General features: G+C 47.7%; 1 protein-coding gene across 2 annotated transcripts in view; it reads left to right on the forward strand.

Annotated features, from left to right (window-relative positions):
* USP36 (ubiquitin specific peptidase 36) overlaps positions 1–23027 on the forward strand; it is a 164509-nt gene that overhangs the window by 102266 nt on the left and 39216 nt on the right. For both annotated transcript variants that reach the window (XM_075349682.1, XM_075349683.1), the window contains exons 12-15: positions 3215–3353; positions 6968–7573; positions 9789–9919; positions 19650–20225. In XM_075349682.1, the coding sequence (XP_075205797.1) occupies positions 3215–3353; positions 6968–7573; positions 9789–9919; positions 19650–20225 (1452 nt within the window). The remainder of the gene's footprint in view (positions 1–3214; positions 3354–6967; positions 7574–9788; positions 9920–19649; positions 20226–23027) is intronic.

Here is a 23027-nt window from a genome sequence, read left to right on the forward strand (position 1 = left end):
TCCATGTAGGCGGTTCCCTTTGCCCAGTTCCATCTGCGTCCTCTGCAGCTGGACATTCTCCGCTGTTGGGACAAGTGGCCTTCCTCCTTACAGAGGTTAGTGGCTCTGTCGCCACGGACCAGGAGCTCTCTTCAGTGGTGGCTTCGACCCCTCTCCCTGTCCCAAGGGCGCTCCTTCCTGACTCCGTCCTGGGTGATTCTCACCACGGATGCCAGCCTTTCCGGCTGGGGAGCGGTACATCTCCACCACAGAGCACAGGGCACTTGGACTCCGTCCGAGTCAGCCCTTTCAATCAATGTGCTGGAAACCAGAGCTGTGCTTCTAGCTCTCCTAGCCTTTCACCACCTGTTGGCGGGCAGGCACATTCGAGTCCAGTCAGACAACGCGACAGCGGTTGCCTACATCAATCACCAAGGCGGGACACGCAGCCGCCTGGCAATGTTGGAGGTCCAACGCATTCTTCAATGGGCGGAGGACTCCAAGTCCACCATATCCGCAGTCCACATCTCTGGCGTAGAAAACTGGGAGGCAGATTATCTCAGCCGTCAATCCGTGGACGGTGGCGAGTGGTCCCTGCACCCGGCAGTGTTTCAGTCAATCTGCCGCAAGTGGGGCACTCCGGACGTGGACCTAATGGCATCCCGTCACAACAACAAGGTTCCGGTTTACGTGGCTCGCTCCCACGATCCTCAGGCCTTCGCCGCGGACGCTCTGGTTCAAGACTGGTCCCAGTTTCGTCTGTCCTACGTGTTTCCCCCTCTAGCTCTCTTGCCCAGAGTCCTGCGCAAGATCAGAATGGAGGGCCGTCGAGTCATCCTCATTGCACCGGACTGGCCCAGGCGAGCTTGGTATCCGGACCTGCTCCAACTGTCCATGGAGATGCCGTGGCATCTTCCGGACCGTCCAGACCTGCTCTCGCAGGGTCCGTTTTTCCGCCCGATTTCTGCGGCACTCAAATTGACGGCGTGGCTCTTGAGTCCTGGATTTTGACGGCTTCTGGTATTCCTCCTGAAGTCATCTCCACTATGACTCGGGCCTGTAAGTCTTCCTCCGTCAAGATCTATCACAGGACTTGGAAAATTTTCCTGCCCTGGTGTCGCTCTTCCGGCCATTCTCCTTGGCCATTCTCGTTGCCGACCCTTCTGTCTTTTTTACAATCCGGTCTGCAGCTAGGACTGTCCCTCAACTCTCTCAAGGGACAAGTCTCAGCTCTATCAGTGGTGTTCCAGCGGCGTCTCGCCCGGCTGGCTCAGGTCCGCACCTTCATGCAAGGTGCGTCTCACATCATTCCGCCTTATCGGCGGCCCTTGGATCCCTGGGACCTTAACTTCGTCCTCACGGTATTGCAGAAACCCCCTTTCGAGCCCCTTAGGGAGGTTTCTTTGTATCGTCTTTCTCAAAAGGTGGCCTTTCTAGTTGCCATAACTTCTCTCAGGAGAGTCTCTGATTTGGCTGCGCTCTCCTCGGAGTCACCTTTTTTGGTTTTTCACCAAGACTAGGTAGTTCTCCGTCCGACCCCGGACTTTCTTCTTAAGGTGGTCTCTCCCTTCCACCTTAACCAGGATATTTCCTTGCCTTCCTTCTGTCCGGCCCCTGTTCATCGCTTTGAGAAAGCGCTGCATACTCTAGATCTGGTGCGTGCTCTCCGGATTTATGTGTCTCGCACCGCTGCGCTTAGGCGGTGCACCTCTCTTTTTGGGCTAACCACAGGGTGGCGCAAGGGTCTCTCTGCTTCTAAGCCGACCTTGGCCCGTTGGATTAGATCGACCATTTCGGACGCCTACCAGAGTACTCAGATGCCTCCCCCGCCGGGGATCAAAGCACACTCGACCAGAGCTGTCGGTGCCTCTTGGGCTTTTAGGCACCAGGCTACGGCTCAACAAGTCTGTCAGGCTGCCACTTGGACTAGCCTGCATACCTTTTCGAAGCACTACCAAGTGCATGCTCATGCTTCGGCAGATGCGAGCTTGGGCAGACGCATCCTTCAGGCGGCTGTCGCCCACTTGTGAAGTTAGGCTCCGCCTACTTCTTAGTTTTTCTGTTTATTCCCACCCAGGGACAGCTTTGGAACGTCCCATGGTCTGGGTCTCCCAAAGGAACGATAAAGAAAAAGAGAATTTTGTTACTTACCGTAAATTCTTTTTCTTATAGTTCCGTATTGGGAGACCCAGCTCCCTCCCTGTTGCCTGTTGGCAATTTTCTTGTTCCGTGTGTTATCACCGGCTGTTGTCGTGGACAGAGTCTCCGGTTGTTCCGGTTCTTACTCGGTTCTACTTGTGGGTGGCTATTCTCCTTCAGCTTTTGCACTAAACTGGCTAGGACTGGCTACCAGGGGGTGTATAAGCTCAGAGGGAGGAGCTACACTTTTAAGTGTAGTACTTTGTGTGTCCTCCGGAGGCAGAAGCTAAACACCCATGGTATGGGTCTCCCAATACGGAACTATAAGAAAAAGAATTTACGGTAAGTAACAAAATTCTCTTTTTTTAGGGGGTGTATCCACCACTGTTGTTGGCTTTTGTTTCAATAAATTGTTTTAGATGAGGAAATCACCATTGCATGCTTTTACTTAAAGGGTACCGACCACCAGGATTTTGCTATATTAAGTAAAGACAGTGCCATACTGGCACTAGTATTTGGAATCCAAGCATACCTTTTGTTGAAAGATCGAATGCTTGGTTGCTGAAATATCTGTAATCAAAGTTGCAGAAATGCATCGCACCTTTTGATCTGAGCCTTTGTGGGTTGGGTCCTCACTGTAAAGTCGTCCTGCGTCCCCTATGGCGCCCCCCCTGTTCTTTATTTAAATAGCTCTGAAGCTGGAACGTGTACACCTGGCTTCTGAGGTACCCTGATACTGTCAACATAAGGTGCGCGCATTCTCAAGATTTCTAGGAGTCATCTCCTGGAATTAATGTTAAGACCCCACAGGGGTTTGAGAACATGGAGAGAAGGTCGACTAGTTTGGGGAACTAATGAACCTTCAACTAGTCAAAGGCCTAATTAGCAAATGAAAAATGGAGGCAATAAATGCTTTTGATAAAGTTTTTATTTTAGAGTATGATGTTCTACAGGGCTGGTTAGGAAGGGGATTTTAACATGTAAATGCTGCTGGCTTGGAGGGCATAAGGGACCTGTCAGGTTCCCTTTTAATTACTGAATTCAAATGCCAGGCAGTATATCTCTAAAATGAAATATTGAGACTCCTGTTTTACAGGGTTCCAGAGTCCAAGAAGAGTTTTGATCCCTCTGTCTATAAAGTGTCACAAAACCAAATGCCTCGTCCCAGCTCTGTCCCTCCTACTTTGAAGAAGACCCAGTCCAATGGCAGCTTGTCATCCCCTCTTATTGGGAAGGTAAGTAACTCAAAGGTCCTTTTGAATGTTTGAATTTCATCCTCCCAATAGTGACTAGATTCTCCCTTGTGACTGCACAGTGTATGTTTACCAGGAATCTGTGACCAGATGTGTAAGCAGTTTGCCACTAACTTGTCAATATGGTGTAGTTTCCATAAAATCGTGATCCAATAATTGAGGTTCTGTGCCTGTATTATTTATGAGGTGTGGACTAGCCCTGCCCCCCGCACCAGCTTCCCGCTGCTGACAGCTTTTTAACTATTATGCCAGTTTACGATGAATGTTTGAAAAAAACCATCAGTTTTTCAGCCTGAAAACAGATAATTTTTCATCCGTATTGGTTTCCATATGTGAACTGTTTGTTATTTATCTGTTTTATACATCAAAAATAAGAAAAATTTAAAGAATAATTTCCATTTCCTATATTAAGCAATTAATCTGTTAAAATTGGTTGCCATTGGGGTGGTGCTTACAAGGCATCCATAGAGCGGTATATATGACTGCGACGTTAGTTACGCTGCACCTGGGAATGGGGAGCTGGACGAATACAAATTGTTTTCAGCAATCATTGCATATGCTTGGTTCATGTGCTGTATCCATATGATATCTGTTATGTATATGCTCCTCTGAACAAAACCTTAGTTAGGGTATGTGCGCACTAGGCGTTTTTTTCACGCTGCGTTTTTATGTGCGTTTTTGTCTCAAAAAACGCACCCGCGGCTAAAAAAAACGCGATAAAAATGCATGCGTTTTTACCGCGATTTGATGCGTTTTTTGAGGCGTTTTTGCTCACTGCGTTTTTAATCAGTGCACAATGCCATTAAAGATTGTTGATGAAAAAAAAAAAGGGTCTGATGTCATTTCCTAAAATGTTCATTGTATGCAGGAGAGCAGACAGCAGCTGCAGAACTACAAGGCTCAGCATCCTCCATCCAGGACTGTATGCAGGAGTTTTTTGCCCCCCCAAAAAAATGACGTGGGCTTCGCCATATTTTGGTATGCTAGCCGGGTACAGCAGGCAGGTACAGGCTGCCCCAACCCCAGCTGCCTATTTGTACCCGGCTGGGAACCAAAAATATAGGGAAGCCCTTTTTTTTTTTTTTTTTTTTTTTTTAATTATTTCATGAATTTCATGAAATAATTAAAAAAAAAAATGACGTGGGCTTCGCCCAATTTTTGAGTCCAGCCGGGTACAACTAGGCAGCTGGGGATATGAATCCACAGTGCTGGGTGCCCATGCTTTCTGGGCACCCCCGCTGTGAATTGCAGTCCCGCAGCCACCCCAAAAAATGGCGCTTTCATAGAAGCGCCATCTTCTGGCGCTGTATCCAACTCTTCCAGTTGCCCTGATGCCGGGTGGCTCGCTGGGTAATAATGGAGTTAGGGCTAGCTGTATATTATCAGCTGGCCCTAAGCCCGAAATTCATGGTGTCACGCCAATATTAGACATGGCCACCATGAATTTCTAGTAATGATAAAAAAAAACAACACACAGAAAAATATTTTTATTAGAAATAAAACACAACACAATTAGTGACTCCATCTTTATTGAAATAAAGAACCCCCCTCCGCAGTAATCCTGGGTCAGGGTCCCGCGCCGTCCAATCCGGATCCAATATCATCTGATCGGTTTGCTGGAAGGCAAAGCGATCAGATGATGTGTCAGGTTCTAGGGGCTGAAGCACATCACACATCAGCTGATTGTATAAAAGCCGATTATACAATCAGCTGATGCATCGGTGCAAAAAAAAAAATAAATAAATAAATAAATACTCACGTCTGTGCTGATTACCGGGAGCTCCTGCAGCGATCGGATGAGAGTCTGATCCTGTCCCATCGCTGCAGGAGCTGCCGGTAATCAGCTGATGAAGTCTCCTGACGGCAGGATCAGCTGATAGCCGGCCAGGCGCGAAAAAGCCGGCGACACCGCGAGAATTACAATCAGCTGATGCGTCAGGTGACTGCATCAGGTGATCCACCGCCAGGTCCTGCAAGCTTCGTACGTGCCCCGGGGAGACTGCACACAGCCAGAGCGGCGGGACCGGGACAGGAGCGGGCATGGCACCGGGAGTCTGCAGACAGGTGAGTATATATGACATTTTTTTTTTTTCTACTGTTCACTTTGGTGTTCGCCGCTGCCTCCACCTCCCGCCCAGACATGGCGCCGCACGGAGCGGACATGGCACCGGGCGGGTTGTAGAAGCAGCGGTGACGGTACCGGGAGGATTCATGCTTCTGTGTTTACCAACAGAAGGAATCCTCTTCCTGTACACGTCACTTTACTGCCCACCCCTTGCGTTTATAGCTGCGTTTTTAGTCATAGAAACGCGGCTATATGCGGTTTTCATTGCGTTGTTGAACATCTCATTGAACTCAATGGGTGAAAAACGCAGTGAAAAATGCAGAAATAATTGACATGCTGCATTTTTGTGGTCACCACTAAAACGCAGCTACATAAAAACGCTGTGTACGGACAGCACTTCTGAAAACCCATAGACATTGCTGGGGAAGCAATGTCACTGCGTTTTCAGCACAAAAACGCGGCAAAAACGCCTAGTGCGCACAAGGCCTTAGGATAGGAACAAAAAGCTTTGGATCAGCGATGGCTAGAGCCCGCAGCCCATGATTATGGTGATGAACACTTAACATGGCATTGTGAGGCGTCCAAATCGCAGCCCTCAATTAATAAAATGTGATTCTGACACCAGAGAGAGTGCAGCATAAACGTGGTGACTGACCCTATTTATGTATGATTGTTGTTTCCATTTGTATTTTATGCTATCATTGAGACTTAATTCTGTCACTGTTGCTGCAGGAAAAGATTACTCAATGATAATACAGTGTAACCTTGGTTTACGAGAACAATCCGTTCTGGGAATGTGCTTGTAAACCAAGTTACTCATCCAGCAAAGCAAAATTTCCCATAGGAAATAATGCAAGCTCAGACAATTCTTTCCACAACTTGTTAAATGTCCCATTCTGGTCCCCTATTGTGCCATTCCACACACACAAACACGCACATTTTGCTCACCTTACCTTCCGATCCATCGCTGGCCTCCCGGTTCTTGTAGTTCGCCGGTACACAATGTGTATCTGGTAACTATTGCGACCGATGCCGGAACTTCCGCTGTCAGAGCGCTGACATCAAAGGCAGGAGCCGCTTGCCTCTGATTGGTTAGCACGCTGCCTTTGAGAAGCGGCTGACAGCGGAAGTTCCTCCCTCGTCGCCATGGTTACCCGATACACATCCTGTACTGGCGAACTACAAGTACCAGGAGGCCGGTGATGGAACGGAAGGTAAGGTGAGCATAATGTGTTTGTGTGTAGACTGTAAGAGCGGGTCAGAGCGCGATGGATGTACGGAACCGGAATTGTGTGCGGGGAGTATTTTGCTCGTACGGCAAAGCATTTTTCGTAAAGTGAGTTACAAATTTACAGCAAGCTTTGTTGGTAAGCGGAATACTCGCACACCGGGTTACTTGTTAAACGAGGTTCCACTGTATTGCATTGTCAGGGTGTGTAAAGAAAAAGAAAACGCCCTTTTTTCTTTTTTGTACATGAGTGTTTAATCTGAACTGATTTGTCCATGATTTTTTTTTTTTTAATATTACCAGAAACCCGAGGGTTTACATGAAAAGAAGCCACAAAAAGTGGAAGACATTGGGGTCCCAGTTGGTAACTCGCACACTTTGCCTTGCAACAAGGACCATAATGGAGTTAACCGTCCACGACCTCTTAGCGCAGGCCCTTCTCCTAAGCTCAGCTGTAAAACGTCATATGCCCCTTATTTTTTGGACGATCAGTTGAGTAGAATGAAAAAGCCTCTTCATGCCAAGTTAAAGGCTTCTAATGCCACAAGCCCCACTAATGAAGCAGTAATGCAGGAAGATTCCAAATCAAACTGGGACAATGAGGATCTAGCTCAATCTTCTGCTGCTAAAACTGGTAATGGTGAAAACCAGGCAAGTAGTAATAAGACAAAGCAAGAAGAAATGGAAAATGGAAAACAAGAATCTCGCATGAATGGCCAGTCTTCAACTCAAAGCTCCCCCACTAGTGGGAACCTAACTTCCCCATGCTGCTCCCCAACAATGGAAGCTGAGCAACCTGGGACAAGCAGTACTATGAAATCGAAGTCACCCACGCTAGCCAGTGTATGTGAGGCTTTGACGACAATGTCACCACCACCTGCCAAAAAATTAGCCCTATCAGCTAAAAAGGTGAGTTTGCAAAGAGGGCAATCATAAGGGCACATACGCTGTATAGTCAGACCTTGACCGTACACCGATGGGGTAAACTGTTTTGCTTAACTGCTAAGAACACATTAAATCCTATGAAGCCATTGTGATTAAATTAACATGAATTTCATTTTGTGTAAAAACCTCTTGTTTTAACAGTAAAATGCACACTTACCTTGACACAAAAAAACAAATCAGTGCCTCGATTCATCCATAATCTAAGCTTTGGAGGCAGGTACTCGGGGAGTTCGGTGTATGGCCCATGGATTTTAATAGCTCATTTATAGGTTAAAAAAAAAGGTGAATTTCTCTGCAGTAAGACATCAGATTGCAGATATCAAGTGCCATTTTATTCAGCTTTCTATGACTTCTAAGCCATCTATATGGGCATTGTCTCCTGACAAATCCCTTTTTAATGAAAAAAAAACAGGTTTTGTTCCAGAAACATTTCCACTTGTGTGTTTTTTTTACATTATATTGCAGTTTTGCTCCCTTTTAAAGGGAATCTGTCACCAGGTTTTTGCCACCTAATTTGATAACCGCATAACATAGGGGCAGAGACCTTGATTCCAGTGATGTCACTTACTGGGCTGCTTAGTGTAGTTTTGATAAAATCACTGTATAGTCAGCAGTAGATTATCAGTAGAGCACTACTTGGTGTGCTGCTAGATATGCAGAGCTCATGTTAGATCTGCAGCAGAGAAAACGTTGCTTTTATCAATATGACAAATAGCTCAGCAAGTGACACATCGCTGGAATCAGGGTCTCTGTCTCTATATTATACTGCTCTCAGATGGGGGAGCAAAAACCTGGTGACAGATTTCCTTTTAAAGTGAATACAACTCACAACGTTTGCATATGTTGATTCAATACTAGAAACTCCATCAAAGGGAATCTGTCAGCAGGTCATGGAGAGGTTAATAAATTGATACTTGTGATCTGAAGAGTTATTGCAGTGAAGCCCACGTTTCTCTTTCGTTTCATTGGGGGACACAGGACCATGGGACACAGGACCCCTGTGTCCCCCAATGAAGACTCAGAGAAAAAGATTTTACGGTGAGTACACAAAAATCCTTCTTTTTTTAATATGTAAATATGCTGTTCAGAATTCTGGGCATTGCAGTGTTATCCCATAGTCTGTCTCCTCAGCTTATGTCCATAGTTTTGGCCCCCTCTGTATGTAGATGGATCCCCTCTTAGCATGCGTAACATCAGTCTCCTTTGTAGAAATCCCAGGGTGTCCAGATTGCTGTCCTTGTGTTTGCGCAGTGCTCTGCCCTTCTATGGCACTGGCGTCGCGTTCCTTCCGTGCAGGAGCTGCTCAGCCTCACGTTTTTCCTGGATGAAGAAGAGTGAGTTGGGCAGCACCTGCGCAGAGGGAACTTTCCAATAGAAAATGTACCAGCACATGTGATGTTACCTTGCATGCGTGTGATTTGTCTACGATACAAGTAGTAATAGTGGCTATGTGGAGAAAAATAGGATTGGCGTGGTCCTGGATAGGCCTACATATTAATGTAGCATTACCATATGTAGTATTAGGTGGCTCGCGACTGAATAAGCGGACTAGTTAGACCTGTGGCACGGGTTAGGTTCAGGGGCTTACGGGGAAAGTTATTGAGTGAGTAGAATAACCACAGTGTTGCTGTGTGGTGCAGTCTACTACCTCTGGGTTTCCACCTACAGTAGGCGTATTCGCTCAAAAACGGTACACGCCAGATCACAGGGTGACTGTCTGCACCATTGTGGTCAATGGATCAATCGGCGCATTTGGAGGAATCTCGTTTTGCTGGAGGTTCATATGTAGGCCCCAAACTCACTTCTATACACAGCTGAGAACACAGGATTCATCATTTTCATTATTGTGGAATTGTGTAGGAAATAGAATGTTACAATTGAGAAGCCTTGTATTTATTTTTGTTTGATACTTTAATATCCTCATTATGTATCTTTTTCTTTATCCCCTATGTATTGTTTTTGCTCTGGCTGTGGTCTACCATTTCCACCTGTCGCTGTCCTTTTCTCTCTCATCTTGATATCCTTTCTTGACATCCCTATATTTCACATTTATTTACGTGGCTTATAGAAGTATATATAAAATCTCTATTTTTCCCCTTCTTTTTCATTTGTTTTAATTTGCCTCAAACCTCCCTTTTTCTTTACACCACCAAGATTTTATTTATGTCAATAACTACAGGGCAGCATGCCGCAGAAGGGAAGCAGAAATGACGCCCGCTCCCTTCCTCCTCACTCCATCACTGCTGGCTCCACTCATCCCATCTCAGTTTCCCCTGGTCCCACCGCAATCAAGCTGCTCCATACACATCGGTAAGTGAGGCCGTCTCATCTCTGAGAAATACCATATCATATGCTTTTCACTTTTCTTATTAAAATATTGTGGTGCATTAGATGCAAAGTTATCCAGTATCTTTTACCAATTTTTCTATTTTTTTTCAGCATTTTTATAATGCACTTTATTCTTGAGCAGGAAGGTTACTAGCCATTTGATCAATACTTTTGGCTGCATAGTATACACTGATCATTATTGGACATGCTAGTATTGTGTGGGAATCGGAGTGCATTGGATCCTCCTATTAGATTGAGGAACCAACGTTTTTATCTGCGCCGCTTCTGAGCGTTTCTCAGTGTGGGTCATGTAACCCTTTGGTGTCCTGTATGGTATGCATCCGGTATATTTTTGGTCTTGAATGAAATGACAAGAGCACATCACTGACTGGGTATAGCTGCATTTCATTGAATGACTGTGTTGGAGCATGCATGCCCAGATCGGTCATCACTGTCCTCTACTGCAGTGATCTTGCCACTGCTTTGAACCTTCGGATAAGAAGGGCTGCTTCCATTAGCAATCCTATCGTAGTGCTTGTCAGCTCTAGGGTATGGCGCTCCAAATCATTGGCAAGATACAGTGCTGGCCAAAAGTATTGGCACCCCTGCAATTCTGTCAGATAATACTCCATTTATTCTTGAAAATGATTGCAATCAAAAATTCTTTGGTATTATTATCTTCATTTAATTTGTCTTCAATGAAAAATAAATAAAAATTGTCATAAAGCCAAATTGGATATAATTCCACGCCAAACATAAAAAAGGGGGTGGACAAAAGTATTGGCACTGTTTGAAAAATCATGTGATGCTTCTCTAATTTGTGTAATTAACAGCACCTGTAACTTACCTGTGGCACCTAACAGGTGTTGGCAATAACTAAATCACACTTGCAGCCAGTTGACATGGATTAAAGTTGACTCAACCTCTGTCCTGTGTCCTTGTGTGTACCACATTGAGCATGGAGAAAAGAAAGCAAGACCAAAGAACTGTCTGAGGACTTGAGAATCCAAATTGTGAGGAAGCATGAGCAATCTCAAGGCTACAAGTCCATCTCGAAAGACCTGAAAGTTCCTGTGTCTACGGTGCGCAGTGTCAAGAAGTTTAAAGCCCATGGCACTGTGGCTAACCTCCCTAGATGTGGAAGGAAAAGAAAAATTGATGAGAGATTTCAACGCAAGATTGTGCGGATGGTGGATAAAAAACCTCGACTAACATCCAAACAAGTTCAAGCTGCCCTTCAGTCCAAGGGTACAACAGTGTCAACCCCTTACTATCCGTCGGCATCTGAATGAAAAGGGACGGTATGGTATGGATACCCAGGAAGACCCTACTTCTTACCCCGAGACATAAAAAAGCCAGGCTGGAGTTTGCCAAAACTTACCTGAGAGAGCCTAAAACGTTTTGGAAGATTGTTCCCTGGTCAGATGAGACAAAAGTAGAGCTTTTTGTGAAAAGCCATCAACCTAGTTTGCAGGAAAAAAAAAAGAGGCATTCAAAGAAAAGAACACGGTTCCTACAGTCATACATGGTGGAGGTTCCCTGATGTTTTGGGGTTTCTTTGCTGCCTCTGGCACTGGACTGCTTGACCGTGTGCATGGCATTATGAAGTCTGAAGACTACCAACAAATTTTGCAGCATAATGTAGGGCAGTTTGGAGAAGGCACCCTTCAAATCTCAGGGACCTGGAGCAGTTTGCCAAAGAAGAATGGTCTAAAATTCCAGCAGAGCATTGTAAGAAACTCATTGATGGTTACCGGAAGCGGTTGTTCGCAGTTATTTTGGCTAAAGGCTGTGCAACCAAGTATTAGGCTAAGGGTGCCAATACTTTTGTCTGGCCCATTTTTGGAGTTTTGTGTGAAATGATCAATGATTTGATTTTTGTTTCATTCTCTTTTGTGTTTTTTCATTGTAAGCAAAATAAATGAAGATAATAATACCAAAGAATTTGTGATTGCAATCATTTTCAAGAAGTAACTGAGTAATATCTGACAGAATTGCAGGGGTGCCAATACTTTTTGGCCAGCACTGTAACTACAAAGGAAGACTGATCTGAGCATGTCACACTGAACATGAACACTGTCAATTATAGAAAGGCAGCTCACTCTCCCATCAGTGACACCCTCTTGTCGTGTCTGATTCCGGTGCCTAGATCAAAAGTATCATACAGGAATCTGTGCCTGCAAGACAACAAACCTTTATATAATCCTCACCGAGATGCGCTCATAGAAGCAGAGCAGGTAATAAAAGTATAATAATAATTGATTTAAGAACATTTAGGTCAAGTGAAAGGGAAGGTCGAATAGTAGTGGAAAACCCTTTTCTTTGTCGCTCTATTGGGAGACCCAGACAATTGGGGTGTATAGCTACCGCCTCCGGAGGCCACACAAAGCACTACACCCAAAAGTGTAAGGCCCCTCCCCTACTGCCTATACACCCCCCGTGGGATCACGGGTTCCTCAGTTTTCATGCTTTGTGCGAAGGAGGCTAACATCCACGCATAGCTCCACTGTTTAGTCAGCAGCAGCTGCTGACTTTGTCGGATGGAAGAAAAGAGGGCCCATACTAGGGCCCCCAGCATGCTCCCTTCTCACCCCACTTTTGTCGGAGGTGTTTGTTAAGGTTGAGGTACCCATTGCGGGTACGGAGGCTGGAGCCCACATGCTGCTTTCCTTCCCCATCCCCTTAGGGCTCTGGGTGAAGTGGGATCCTATCGGTCTTCAGGCACAGGAGACCGTGCTCCGTCCACAGCCCTGGGGATCTGCTGGACATGGAGCTGAGTATCGTCAGGGACAAGGCCCTGCTACATTAAGGTACTTTGTGTCCCCGTACAAATCGCGCACACACACACCAGCATTGCTGGGTGTGTTAGTGCGCCGGGGGCAGCAGCGCAGCGCGCTCGTGCTATACTCACTACAGCTTGCTGAGTGAGTTTGTGTTAGGAACTACCGCGCCGACCGCTGATAGCGGTTTTTACAGCAGCGCTGCGACGCGGCTGGGACTTGTGGTGCGCCGGGGACTTCCGCGCTGGCCGCGCTTATACGGCGGCCGCGCTTATAAATAGAGTCCCCGGCTTTTGCGGCCTAGTTCCGTTTCGTTCCCGCCCCCAGGCCTGCCAGTCAGGGGAAGGGCGGGAAGCTGTGCTGAACTTCAGCGCCGAGGGTTGGAGTCTGCTTAGCATACTCCAACCCCCCTCACTGGGCACAGTGGGACGCCAGTTTCCCGCACTTTGTCTGGGGCACGCCCACGGCCCGCCCCTCTTCACAGGACGCTGGCAGCCATTCCTGTTTGCAGTCTCAGTGGAGAAGGGAGACAAGCTCTGGGAGACCCAGACACGAGATTCTGGCGACCACACACCCGCTTGGAGCGGGCGGTAAGCGGCACCTCGGGTGCTGACACCACTTGTGCCGAAGTGTTCATTTGTATATGCTTGTATTCTATACATTGCCCTGTACGGTTGCTATTCTTGGCTATATACCCTCCTAGGTTGCTAGACAACATGTCGTCCGCAAAAGGCAAGGGGGCCAAGACACAGGCTTTCTATGCTACCTGTACCATATGTGCGGCTGTTCTACCGGCTGGTGCCACTGACCCCCATTGTGTGCAATGTTCGGCCCCTGTGGCACTTGCTCAGCCGGGGCCTCGGCTAGAGGTGGCCCAAGGAGAACCACCTGTGAACACTGTCCAGGTGACAGGGACGGAATTTGCAGTTTTTGCTGATAGATTGTCTGTGACTATGACTAAAATCCTTGAGACTTTGCAGTCCAGACCGGTACATCAGACCATGGGCACTGTTGATTCAATGCTCCCTGGCCCCCCTCATTTGGAACAAATCCGTGCTCCGGGGGGGTCCCATGCATCCCGGGGTGATGGCTCTGACACGGACGACAGTCCCAGACAGCCTAAGCGAGCTCGCTACGAGCGACCCTCGACTTCATCTCACTGGTCAGGGTCCCAGCAAGAGGACTCTCTATATGATGAGGCAGAGGTAGCTGATCAGGAGTCTGACCCTGAGACCGCTCTCAATCTGGATACACCTGATGGGGACGCAATAGTGAATGATCTCATAGCGTCCATCAATAAAATGTTGGATATTTCTCCCACAGCTCCTCCAGTGGAGGAGTCAGCTTCACAGCAGGAGAAATTCCATTTCAGGTATCCCAAGCGTAAATTGAGTACTTTTCTGGACCACTCTGACTTTAGAGAGTCAGTCCAGAAACACCACGCTTATCCGGATAAGCGTTTCTCCAAACGTCTTAAGGATACACGTTATCCCTTTCCCCCTGAGGTGGTCAAGAGCTGGACCCAGTGTCCAAAGGTGGATCCCCCAATCTCCAGGCTTGCGGCTAGATCCATAGTGGCAGTGGAAGATGGGCCTTCACTTAAAGATGCCACTGACAGACAGATGGAACTCTGGTTGAAATCCATCTATGAAGCTATCGGCGCGTCGTTTGCTCCAGCATTCGCAGCCGTATGGGCACTCCAAGCTATTTCAGCTGGTCTTGCGCAGGTTGACACTGTCACACGTACATCTGGTCCGCAAGTAGCGTCCTTAACCTCCCAAATGTCTGCATTTGCGTCTTACGCTATTAATGCTGTCCTAGACTCTACGAGCCGTACGGCAGTGGCGTCCGCCAACTCCGTGGTTTTACGCAGAGCCTTGTGGTTAAGGGAATGGAAGGCAGATTCTGCTTCCAAGAAGTGCTTAACCAGTTTGCCATTTTCTGGTGACAGACTGTTTGGTGAAAGATTGGATGAAATCATTAAACAGTCCAAGGGTAAGGACTCATCCTTACCTCAGCCCAGACCAAATAAACCCCAACAGAGAAAGGGACAGTCGAGGTTCCGGTCCTTTCGAGGCTCGGGCAGGTCCCAATTCTCCTCGTCCAAAAGGACTCAAAAGGATCAGAGGAGCTCAGATTCTTGGCGGGCTCAGTCACGCCCAAAGAAAGCAGCCGGAGGAACCGCTACCAAGGCGGCTTCCTCATGACTTTCGGCCTCCTCTCTCCGCATCCTCGGTCGGTGGCAGGCTCTCCCGCTTTGGCGACATTTGGCTGCCACATGTCAAAGACCGTTGGGTGAGAGACATTCTGTCTCACGGGTACAGGATAGAGTTCAGTTCTCGTCCTCCAACTCGATTCTTCAGAACTTCTCCGCCTCCCGGCCGAATCGATGCTCTTCTGCAGGCGGTGTGCTCTTTAAAGGCAGAAGGAGTGGTGATCCCTGTTCCTCTTCAGGAGCAAGGTCACGGCTTTTACTCCAATTTGTTTGTGGTGCCAAAAAAAGGACGGGTCTTTCCGTCCTGTTCTGGACCTAAAACTGCTCAACAAGCATGTGAAAACCAGGCGGTTCCGGATGGAATCCCTCCGCTCCGTCATCGCCTCAATGTCTCAAGGAGATTTCCTAGCATCAATAGACATCAAAGATGCTTATCTCCACGTGCCGATTGCTCCAGAGCACCAGCGTTTTCTACGCTTCGTTATAGGAGACGAACACCTTCAGTTCGTAGCCCTGCCTTTCGGTTTGGCGACAGCCCCAAGGGTCTTCACCAAAGTCATGGCAGCAGTAGTAGCAGTCCTGCACTCTCAGGGTCACTCTGTGATCCCTTACTTGGACGATCTACTTGTCAAGGCACCCTCTCAAGAGGCATGCCAACACAGCCTGAACGTTGCGCTGGAGACTCTCCAGAGTTTCGGGTGGATCATCAACTTTTCAAAGTCAAATCTCACCCCGACCCAATCGATAATATACCTTGGCATGGAGTTTCATACTCTCTCAGCGATAGTGATGCTTCCGCTGGACAAACAGCGTTCACTACAGACAGGGGTGCAATCTCTCCTTCAGGGCCAGTCGCACCCCTTGAGACGCCTCATGCACTTCTTGGGGAAGATGGTAGCAGCAATGGAGGCAGTCCCTTTCACGCAGTTTCATCTGCGTCCACTACAATGGGACATTCTCCGCCAATGGGACGGGAAGTCGACGTCCCTAGACAGGAACGTCTCCCTTTCTCAGGCGACCAAGGATTCTCTTCATTGGTGGCTTCTTCCCACCTCATTGTCAATAGGAAAGTCTTTCCTACCCCCATCTTGGGCGGTGGTCACAACGGACGCGAGTCTATCAGGGTGGGGAGCAGTTTTTCTCCACCACAGGGCTCAAGGTACGTGGACTCAGCAAGAGTCCACCCTTCAGATCAATGTTCTGGAAATCAGAGCAGTGTACCTTGCCCTACAAGCCTTCCAGCAGTGGCTGGAAGGCAAGCAGATCCGAATTCAGTCGGACAACTCCACAGCGGTGGCATACATCAACCACCAAGGAGGGACACTCAGTCGGCAAGCCTTCCAGGAAGTCCGGCGGATTCTGACGTGGGTGGAAGACACGGCATCCACCATATCCGCAGTTCACATCCCGGGCGTAGAAAACTGGGAAGCAGACTTCCTCAGTCGCCAGGGTATGGACGCAGGGGAATGGTCTCTTCACCCGGACGTGTTTCAGGAAATTTGTCGCCGCTGGGGAATGCCGGACGTCGACCTAATGGCGTCCCGGCACAACAACAAGGTCCCGGCCTTCATGGCACGATCTCAGAGCTCTGGCGGCGGACGCCTTAGTTCAAGATTGGTCGCAGTTCCGGCTACCTTATGTGTTCCCACCTCTGGCACTGTTGCCCAGAGTGCTACGCAAGATCAGGTCCGCCTGCCGCCGCGCCATCCTCGTCGCTCCAGACTGGCCAAGGAGATCGTGGTTCCCGGATCTGTGGCATCTCACGGTAGGACAACCGTGGGCACTACCAGACCGGCCAGACTTGCTGTCTCAAGGGCCGTTTTTTTCCATCAGAATTCTGCGGCCCTGAGCCTGACTGTGTGGCCATTGAGTCCTGGATCCTAGCGTCTTCAGGATTATCTCAAGAGGTCATTGCCACCATGAGACAGGCTAGGAACCTAACCTCTGCCAAGATCTACCACAGGACGTGGAAGATATTCTTATCTTGGTGCTCTGCTCAGGAAGTTTCTCCCTGGCCATTTGCTTTGCCTACTTTTCTTTCCTTCCTGCAATCCGGGTTGGAAAAAGGTTTGTCGCTCGGCTCCCTTAAGGGACAAGTCTCTGCGCTATCTGTATTTTTTCAGAAGCGCATAGCACGACTTCCTCAGGTACGCACGTTCCTGCAGGGGGTTTGTCATATCGTCCCTCCTTACAAGCGGCCGTTAGAGCCCTGGGATCTGAACAAGGTTCTAATTGCTCTTCAGAAGCCGCCTTTCGAGCCTATGAGGGATGTTTCCCTGTCTCGCCTTTCTCAGAAAGTGGCTTTTCTAGTAGCGGTCACGTCTCTTCGGAGAGTGTCCGAGCTAGCAGCGCTGTCATGCAAATCTCCCTTCCTGGTATTTCACCAGGATAAGGTGGTGCTGCGCCCGATTCCGGAGTTTCTCCCTAAAGTGGTATCCCCTTTTTCATCTCAATCAGGATATCTCCTTACCTTCTTTGTGTCCTCGTCCAGTTCATCAATGTGAAAAGGATTTGCATATGTTGGATCTGGTGAGAGCACTCAGAATCTACATTTCCCGCACGGCTCCTCTGCGCCGCTCGGATGCACTCTTTGTCCTTGTCGCTGGCCAGCGTAAAGGGTCGCAAGCTTCCAAATCCACCCTGGCTCGGTGGATCAAGGAACCAATTCTTGAAGCCTACCGTTCTGCGGGGCTTCCGGTTCCCTCAGGGCTAAGAGCCCATTCTACCAGAGCCGTGGGTGCCTCCTGGGCATTACGGCACCAGGCTACGGCTCAGCAGGTGTGCCAGGCGGCTACCTGGTCAAGTCTGCACACTTTTACCAAGCATTATCAGGTGCTTACCTATGCTTCGGCGGACGCCAGCCTAGGTAGACAAGTCCTTCAGGCGGCGATTGCCCACCTGTAGAAAAGGGTCGTTTTTACGGCCCTATCATGAGGTATTATTTTACCCACCCAGGGATTGCTTTTGGACATCCCAATTGTCTGGGTCTCCCAATAGAGCGACAAAGAAGAAGGGAATTTTGTTTACTTACCGTAAATTCCTTTTCTTCTAGCTCTAATTGGGAGACCCAGCACCCGCCCCTGTTTTTTTGTATACACATGTTCAGGTTGAATGGTTTCAGTTCTCCGATATTCCTTCGGATTGAATTTACTTAAACCAGTTTATTGGCTTTCCTCCTTCTTGCTTTTGCACTAAAACTGAGGAACCCGTGATCCCACGGGGGGTGTATAGGCAGTAGGGGAGGGGCCTTACACTTTTGGGTGTAGTGCTTTGTGTGGCCTCCGGAGGCGGTAGCTATACACCCCAATTGTCTGGGTCTCCCAATTAGAGCTAGAAGAAAAGGAATTTACGGTAAGTAAACAAAATTCCCTTCTTTATAAAGAGGTTGTCCAAGACTGATCAACTGTTGACCTGTCTACTCAAATGATTTGGCGATGAGGTCCAGTACTCGGTGTGACCACTAAACAATGTATGGCCCTACAGTGCTCCACTCTGTACATTGCTTTCATCTGGAGATATCAACTAATTGATAGTGGTGTCAGACACCCACAGATCTCATATTTCTGATCGATCCAGGGAAAGGTCATCCATAGGTGAGTCTCGGACAACCTCCTAAGGGTACTTCTCACAGCGAGATTGCTAGCGAGATCGCTGCTGAGTCACAGGTTTTGTGACGTACCAGTGACCTCATTAGCGATCTCGCTGTGTGTGACACTAAGCAGCGACTTGGCCCCTGCTGGGAAATTGCTGTTCGTTACACACTGTTCTGGTTCATTTTTTTTAATCTTCGAGCTCCACAGGGCAGGACACATCGCTGTGTTTAACACTGTGTGACAGGGTCCCAATGACCGCTGAGATCGTTATACAGGTCGCTACTGCGACCTATATAGTTATTGGTCGTTGGTAAGGTCTGACTGTGTGACATCTCATCAGCGACCTCCCAGCGAGTTACCAGCGATCCTGACCAGGTCGTATCGTGGTCGGAATCGCTGGTACGTCGTTTATTGTGACGGTACTCTAAGGCTACCGGTCATCTTAAGATGAAAATGCCTCATCTGAGTGCAGAATGCTAAATGTTAGTTGTAAGGCCTAAGACACACTGCATAAAAATCGGAGCGAGTGGAATGCGATGTTTTATCACATTCCACTCGGACCAATATTAGCCTATGTCCCAGCACCCATGAGCGATTATTTTCTCAGCCCTATTCGGACCGAGAAAACAATCGCAGCATGTTGCGATTGTAATGCGAGTCTTGTTTCTCTCGCATCCATTCAAGTCTATGGGGCGAGAGAAAAATCGCACTGCACTCACAGTACACCGGTGTACCGCGAGTGCAGGGCGAGAATCGCAATAGCCGGCAACGGAGGAGAGAGGGAGATAAATTCCTCCCTCTCTTCCGTAGCGCCGACCCGCCCCCCGCAGCTAAGGTCTGATTGCCTGATTGGTCCTTAGTCGCAGTGACACTTGCACGACACTCTGCTCTTGCTGTGCTGCCAGCGTGACCAGAGTGTCATGCGAGGATCTCAGTAGATCCCTGTGTGGCCCCGGCCTTATACATACCTCTTCATGTAACCCTTGTAGTAGACGTCCTTTGAATTATCGCTAAATGTTACCCATGCATTAGCCAAGAACAATGGGTGGTACATATATATTCAAGCAAAAAAAAAGTTATCCCAGCTTGGTAAAGGCAACTCAATTATTTCTTGTCTTTTATAGGGAATCTCAAGCTGCAGACAACGGTCATGGGACTTGTAGCAATACTTTTAAACAGAACTCTTTCAAATTCCATGTAAAACATACACAGCATAGTGTCCAACCATCCCCACATCTTCCTCCACTTAGCTACCATGCCAGCCTTTCTTCAGAGAAGACTTCTTCCTCAGCCATGGCGCTCCAAGGCACTGTAAGTGACCAAGCTATACAAACATTGGCTTTCAGGTCCTCAAATGTAAGGGACAAATCCCAGTTAGAAGCGCATACCGAACATTGTAATGGGGACGTTGGAGTCCATAATATTCTGAAGAAAAAAAAGAAGAAAAAGAGGAAAGCTTTGGTAATGGAAGGACGGACGGAAAGTATTATATCTCACTTGGAGACACAGACTATAAATGATCATGAATTAAAAGAAGGCAAAGTAAAACGTAAGAAGTCTAAGTCTTCACAGGCCAAAAAACGGACAGACCCTATATCAGAAATGCACAACCTAACTTCACAAGAGACAACAATTAGAAAGAGGAAGAGTTTGCATTCTACTCGGCATGAGATGGAGAAGCCCCTGATGCACTTAAATGGGTAAGATCTCTGCCTGTTACTGGGTTGTGCTCAGGATTAGAGATGTGTGAACTCAGATATTTGGATTCAGCAGGTCCAGCCGGACTTAATCCCACACTTGACACTGAACCCCATATAAGTCTAAGGGACCCGGAATTAACTGTTATAAAGTGGTGTTAGTAAGGGCTAGGGGGCTGCAAAAGACAGCAAAACTGTGATAAAAGCAGGACAGTTATACTTTCCGAGCTTCCACGTAGCGGTCATACTGCTCCTGGTTCGCTCATTAAAGGTTATAAATGTTCACTGCTTCCCCTGTCCACTCACTGTGGATCACTCTGTGATTGGATGCAGTCAGACTGCCAGTGCCAATGATTGGTTGTCCTCACACTAGCTGTCTGGGTCCCAGAAGAAAATGAAATAATTGGAAAAAGTGGTGGTGTCCCCCATATTTTGATAACCAGGACAGATAAAGCAGACAGCTGGCGGCTGCAGCCCACAGCTGTATGCGTTATTCTGACTTATGTACCAAAATACGAGGGACCCCAATTGGCTTTTTTTATTTTATTTATTTTTTTAATTTATTAAAATATATGATTTAAAAAAGTCTTGGGTCCCGTCCCTAATTTTGATCCCCATGATAAAGCAAACAACTCGGGGCTGGTATTCTCGGGCTGGGGAGGCCCCCACCCCTTTCATTGCTAAGTGTGTAAGTAAAAAGAAATGCACACAAACAGATAAAAATCCTTTACTAAAAAAAACAAAACCTTTTTCTTCAATTTTATTAACCTCCACCCCAAAACGCCCCTGCAGGTCTGACTTAATCCACACCAAGACGTCCCATGACGATCCCTGCTCTGCTACATCTGAGGCTGCAGTGCACGGTCATATCATCTTAGAAAAATGTGACCGAGCACTGCGGCCAAGGTACATACGGGATTATTTATTTAAATAATTTTAAAAAAAGCCACATGACGTCCCTTGTATTTTGATACATAGTCAATATAATGCACACAGCTGGCTCCAGCTGGCTCCTTTCTTTGCTGGGTATCAAAATACAGAGGACCATATGCCATTTTTTCCAATTATTTATTCATTTTTACACTTCACTTCAGGGACCAAGACAGCTAGTGTGAGGGCAACCAATCACAGACATCGGCGGTCTGATTGCAACCAATTACAGACTGTGTCAGAGGCTAGGCGGGGGGAATCGGTGAATATTCATAACCTTTAATGAGTGAACCTGGAAGCAGTGTGACACCACGTGGAGACTCTAAGTATATTGTCCTGCTTTAATCCCCATTTTACTTCCTTATTTATTTTTTATCTGGTGACTGCATTTGAACAGTAAGGCCCTGTGCGCACACTGCGTTTTTACCTGCGGTTTTACCCGCGGTTTTGCTGCAGACATTTATTGAGAAATGTTTGTAATCTTCCTTTCAAACATTTCCCAGCAAAACCTATGGGAAAATAAATAGCTGTGCGCACACTGCGTTTTTTTCTCAAGTAAATTCTTTCTGCAGAATTTCTTGAGAAAATTTCTTGAGAAAATGTGCATGTCACTTCTTTTCCGCAGGTACCTGTGGTATTTCACTCCATTCACTGTAATGTAATCGCGAAATACTGCGGGTATACCGCAGGAAGCAAATGATGTGCGGTATTCCCTCGGTATAGCCGCGGTTCACCTGCGGTAATGTTCATCACTGCCTGCGTTTTGCAGGGAAGTGATGTCATTATGACAGGAAGAGGAAGCGGAGCAGAGTAAACACACACATCACACTCCCTGGACGCCGCACGGAAGCACTTCCGTGTGACGTCTGTCGGGTGCCCGTGCAGCCTGTGTCCTGCTCCAGCCCCGCTGCTGCCCGCACAGCAGTGTCAGTGTCTGCCTGCCCTGCAGTATCAGCAGCTTCTCACACTGCAGTGCTGGCAGCCTCGGGGATGACTAGTGCTGACTTCAGGAGGTTAGATAAGATCATTACCTGCTGTGAGGATCTCCTGCGCTGTCAGTGCCTTCTATGCCTGTCTCTCGGGCGGCCCGAGACTGTCACTAGCGGTGACGTCGCGGGCTCTCGCAATACTGCTGAGAACGCGGCGGGCATAGAAGGCAGTGACAGCGCTGACGTCAGCAGTGCAGGAGATCGTCACCGCAGGTAATGATCTCATCTAATTTCCTGACAGCAGCGCTTATCATGCCCTGCAGTGACCTGGGCTGACCTATTGATGTTAGCTCAGGTCACTGCATTACTCTCCCAGCCAATGGGGAACATTCTGTTTTTCATTGACTGGGACAGTGACTATGGTATGGATCGTCGTGGGACCCCCTTATTGGATTACGCCGGACCTGGAATTGATTGTTCTTTTCAATAAATTGGTGAAAGAGGGAATGTTTTCGGGAGTGTTTTTTCAAATAAACTTTTTTTTGTTGTCTATTTTTTTTTTTTCTTACTGACTGGGTTGATGATGTCGGGTATCTGATAGACGCGTGACATCACTAACCCCAGGGCCTGATGCCAGGTGACATTACACATCTGGCATCAACCCCATATATTACCCGAAGCACCAGAATTGGCACATCTAAAGGATGCACCACTTCTGGGGCGGCTTTGGCCTGCTATTTTCTTTATCGTTCCTATGGGAGACCCAGACATTGGGTGTATAGCTTCTGCCTCCGGAGGACACACAAAGTACTACACTCAAAAGTGTACCTCCTCCCTCTGAGCTTATTCACCCCCTGGAGAACCAGATCTAGCCAGTTTATCGCTTTGTGTTCAGGAGGCATACATCCACACATGCATTCTCATCTGATTTTTCATTTTTGGAAAG

This window comes from Anomaloglossus baeobatrachus, chromosome 5 (genome assembly GCF_048569485.1).
Source record: "Anomaloglossus baeobatrachus isolate aAnoBae1 chromosome 5, aAnoBae1.hap1, whole genome shotgun sequence".
NCBI lineage: Eukaryota > Metazoa > Chordata > Amphibia > Anura > Aromobatidae > Anomaloglossus > Anomaloglossus baeobatrachus.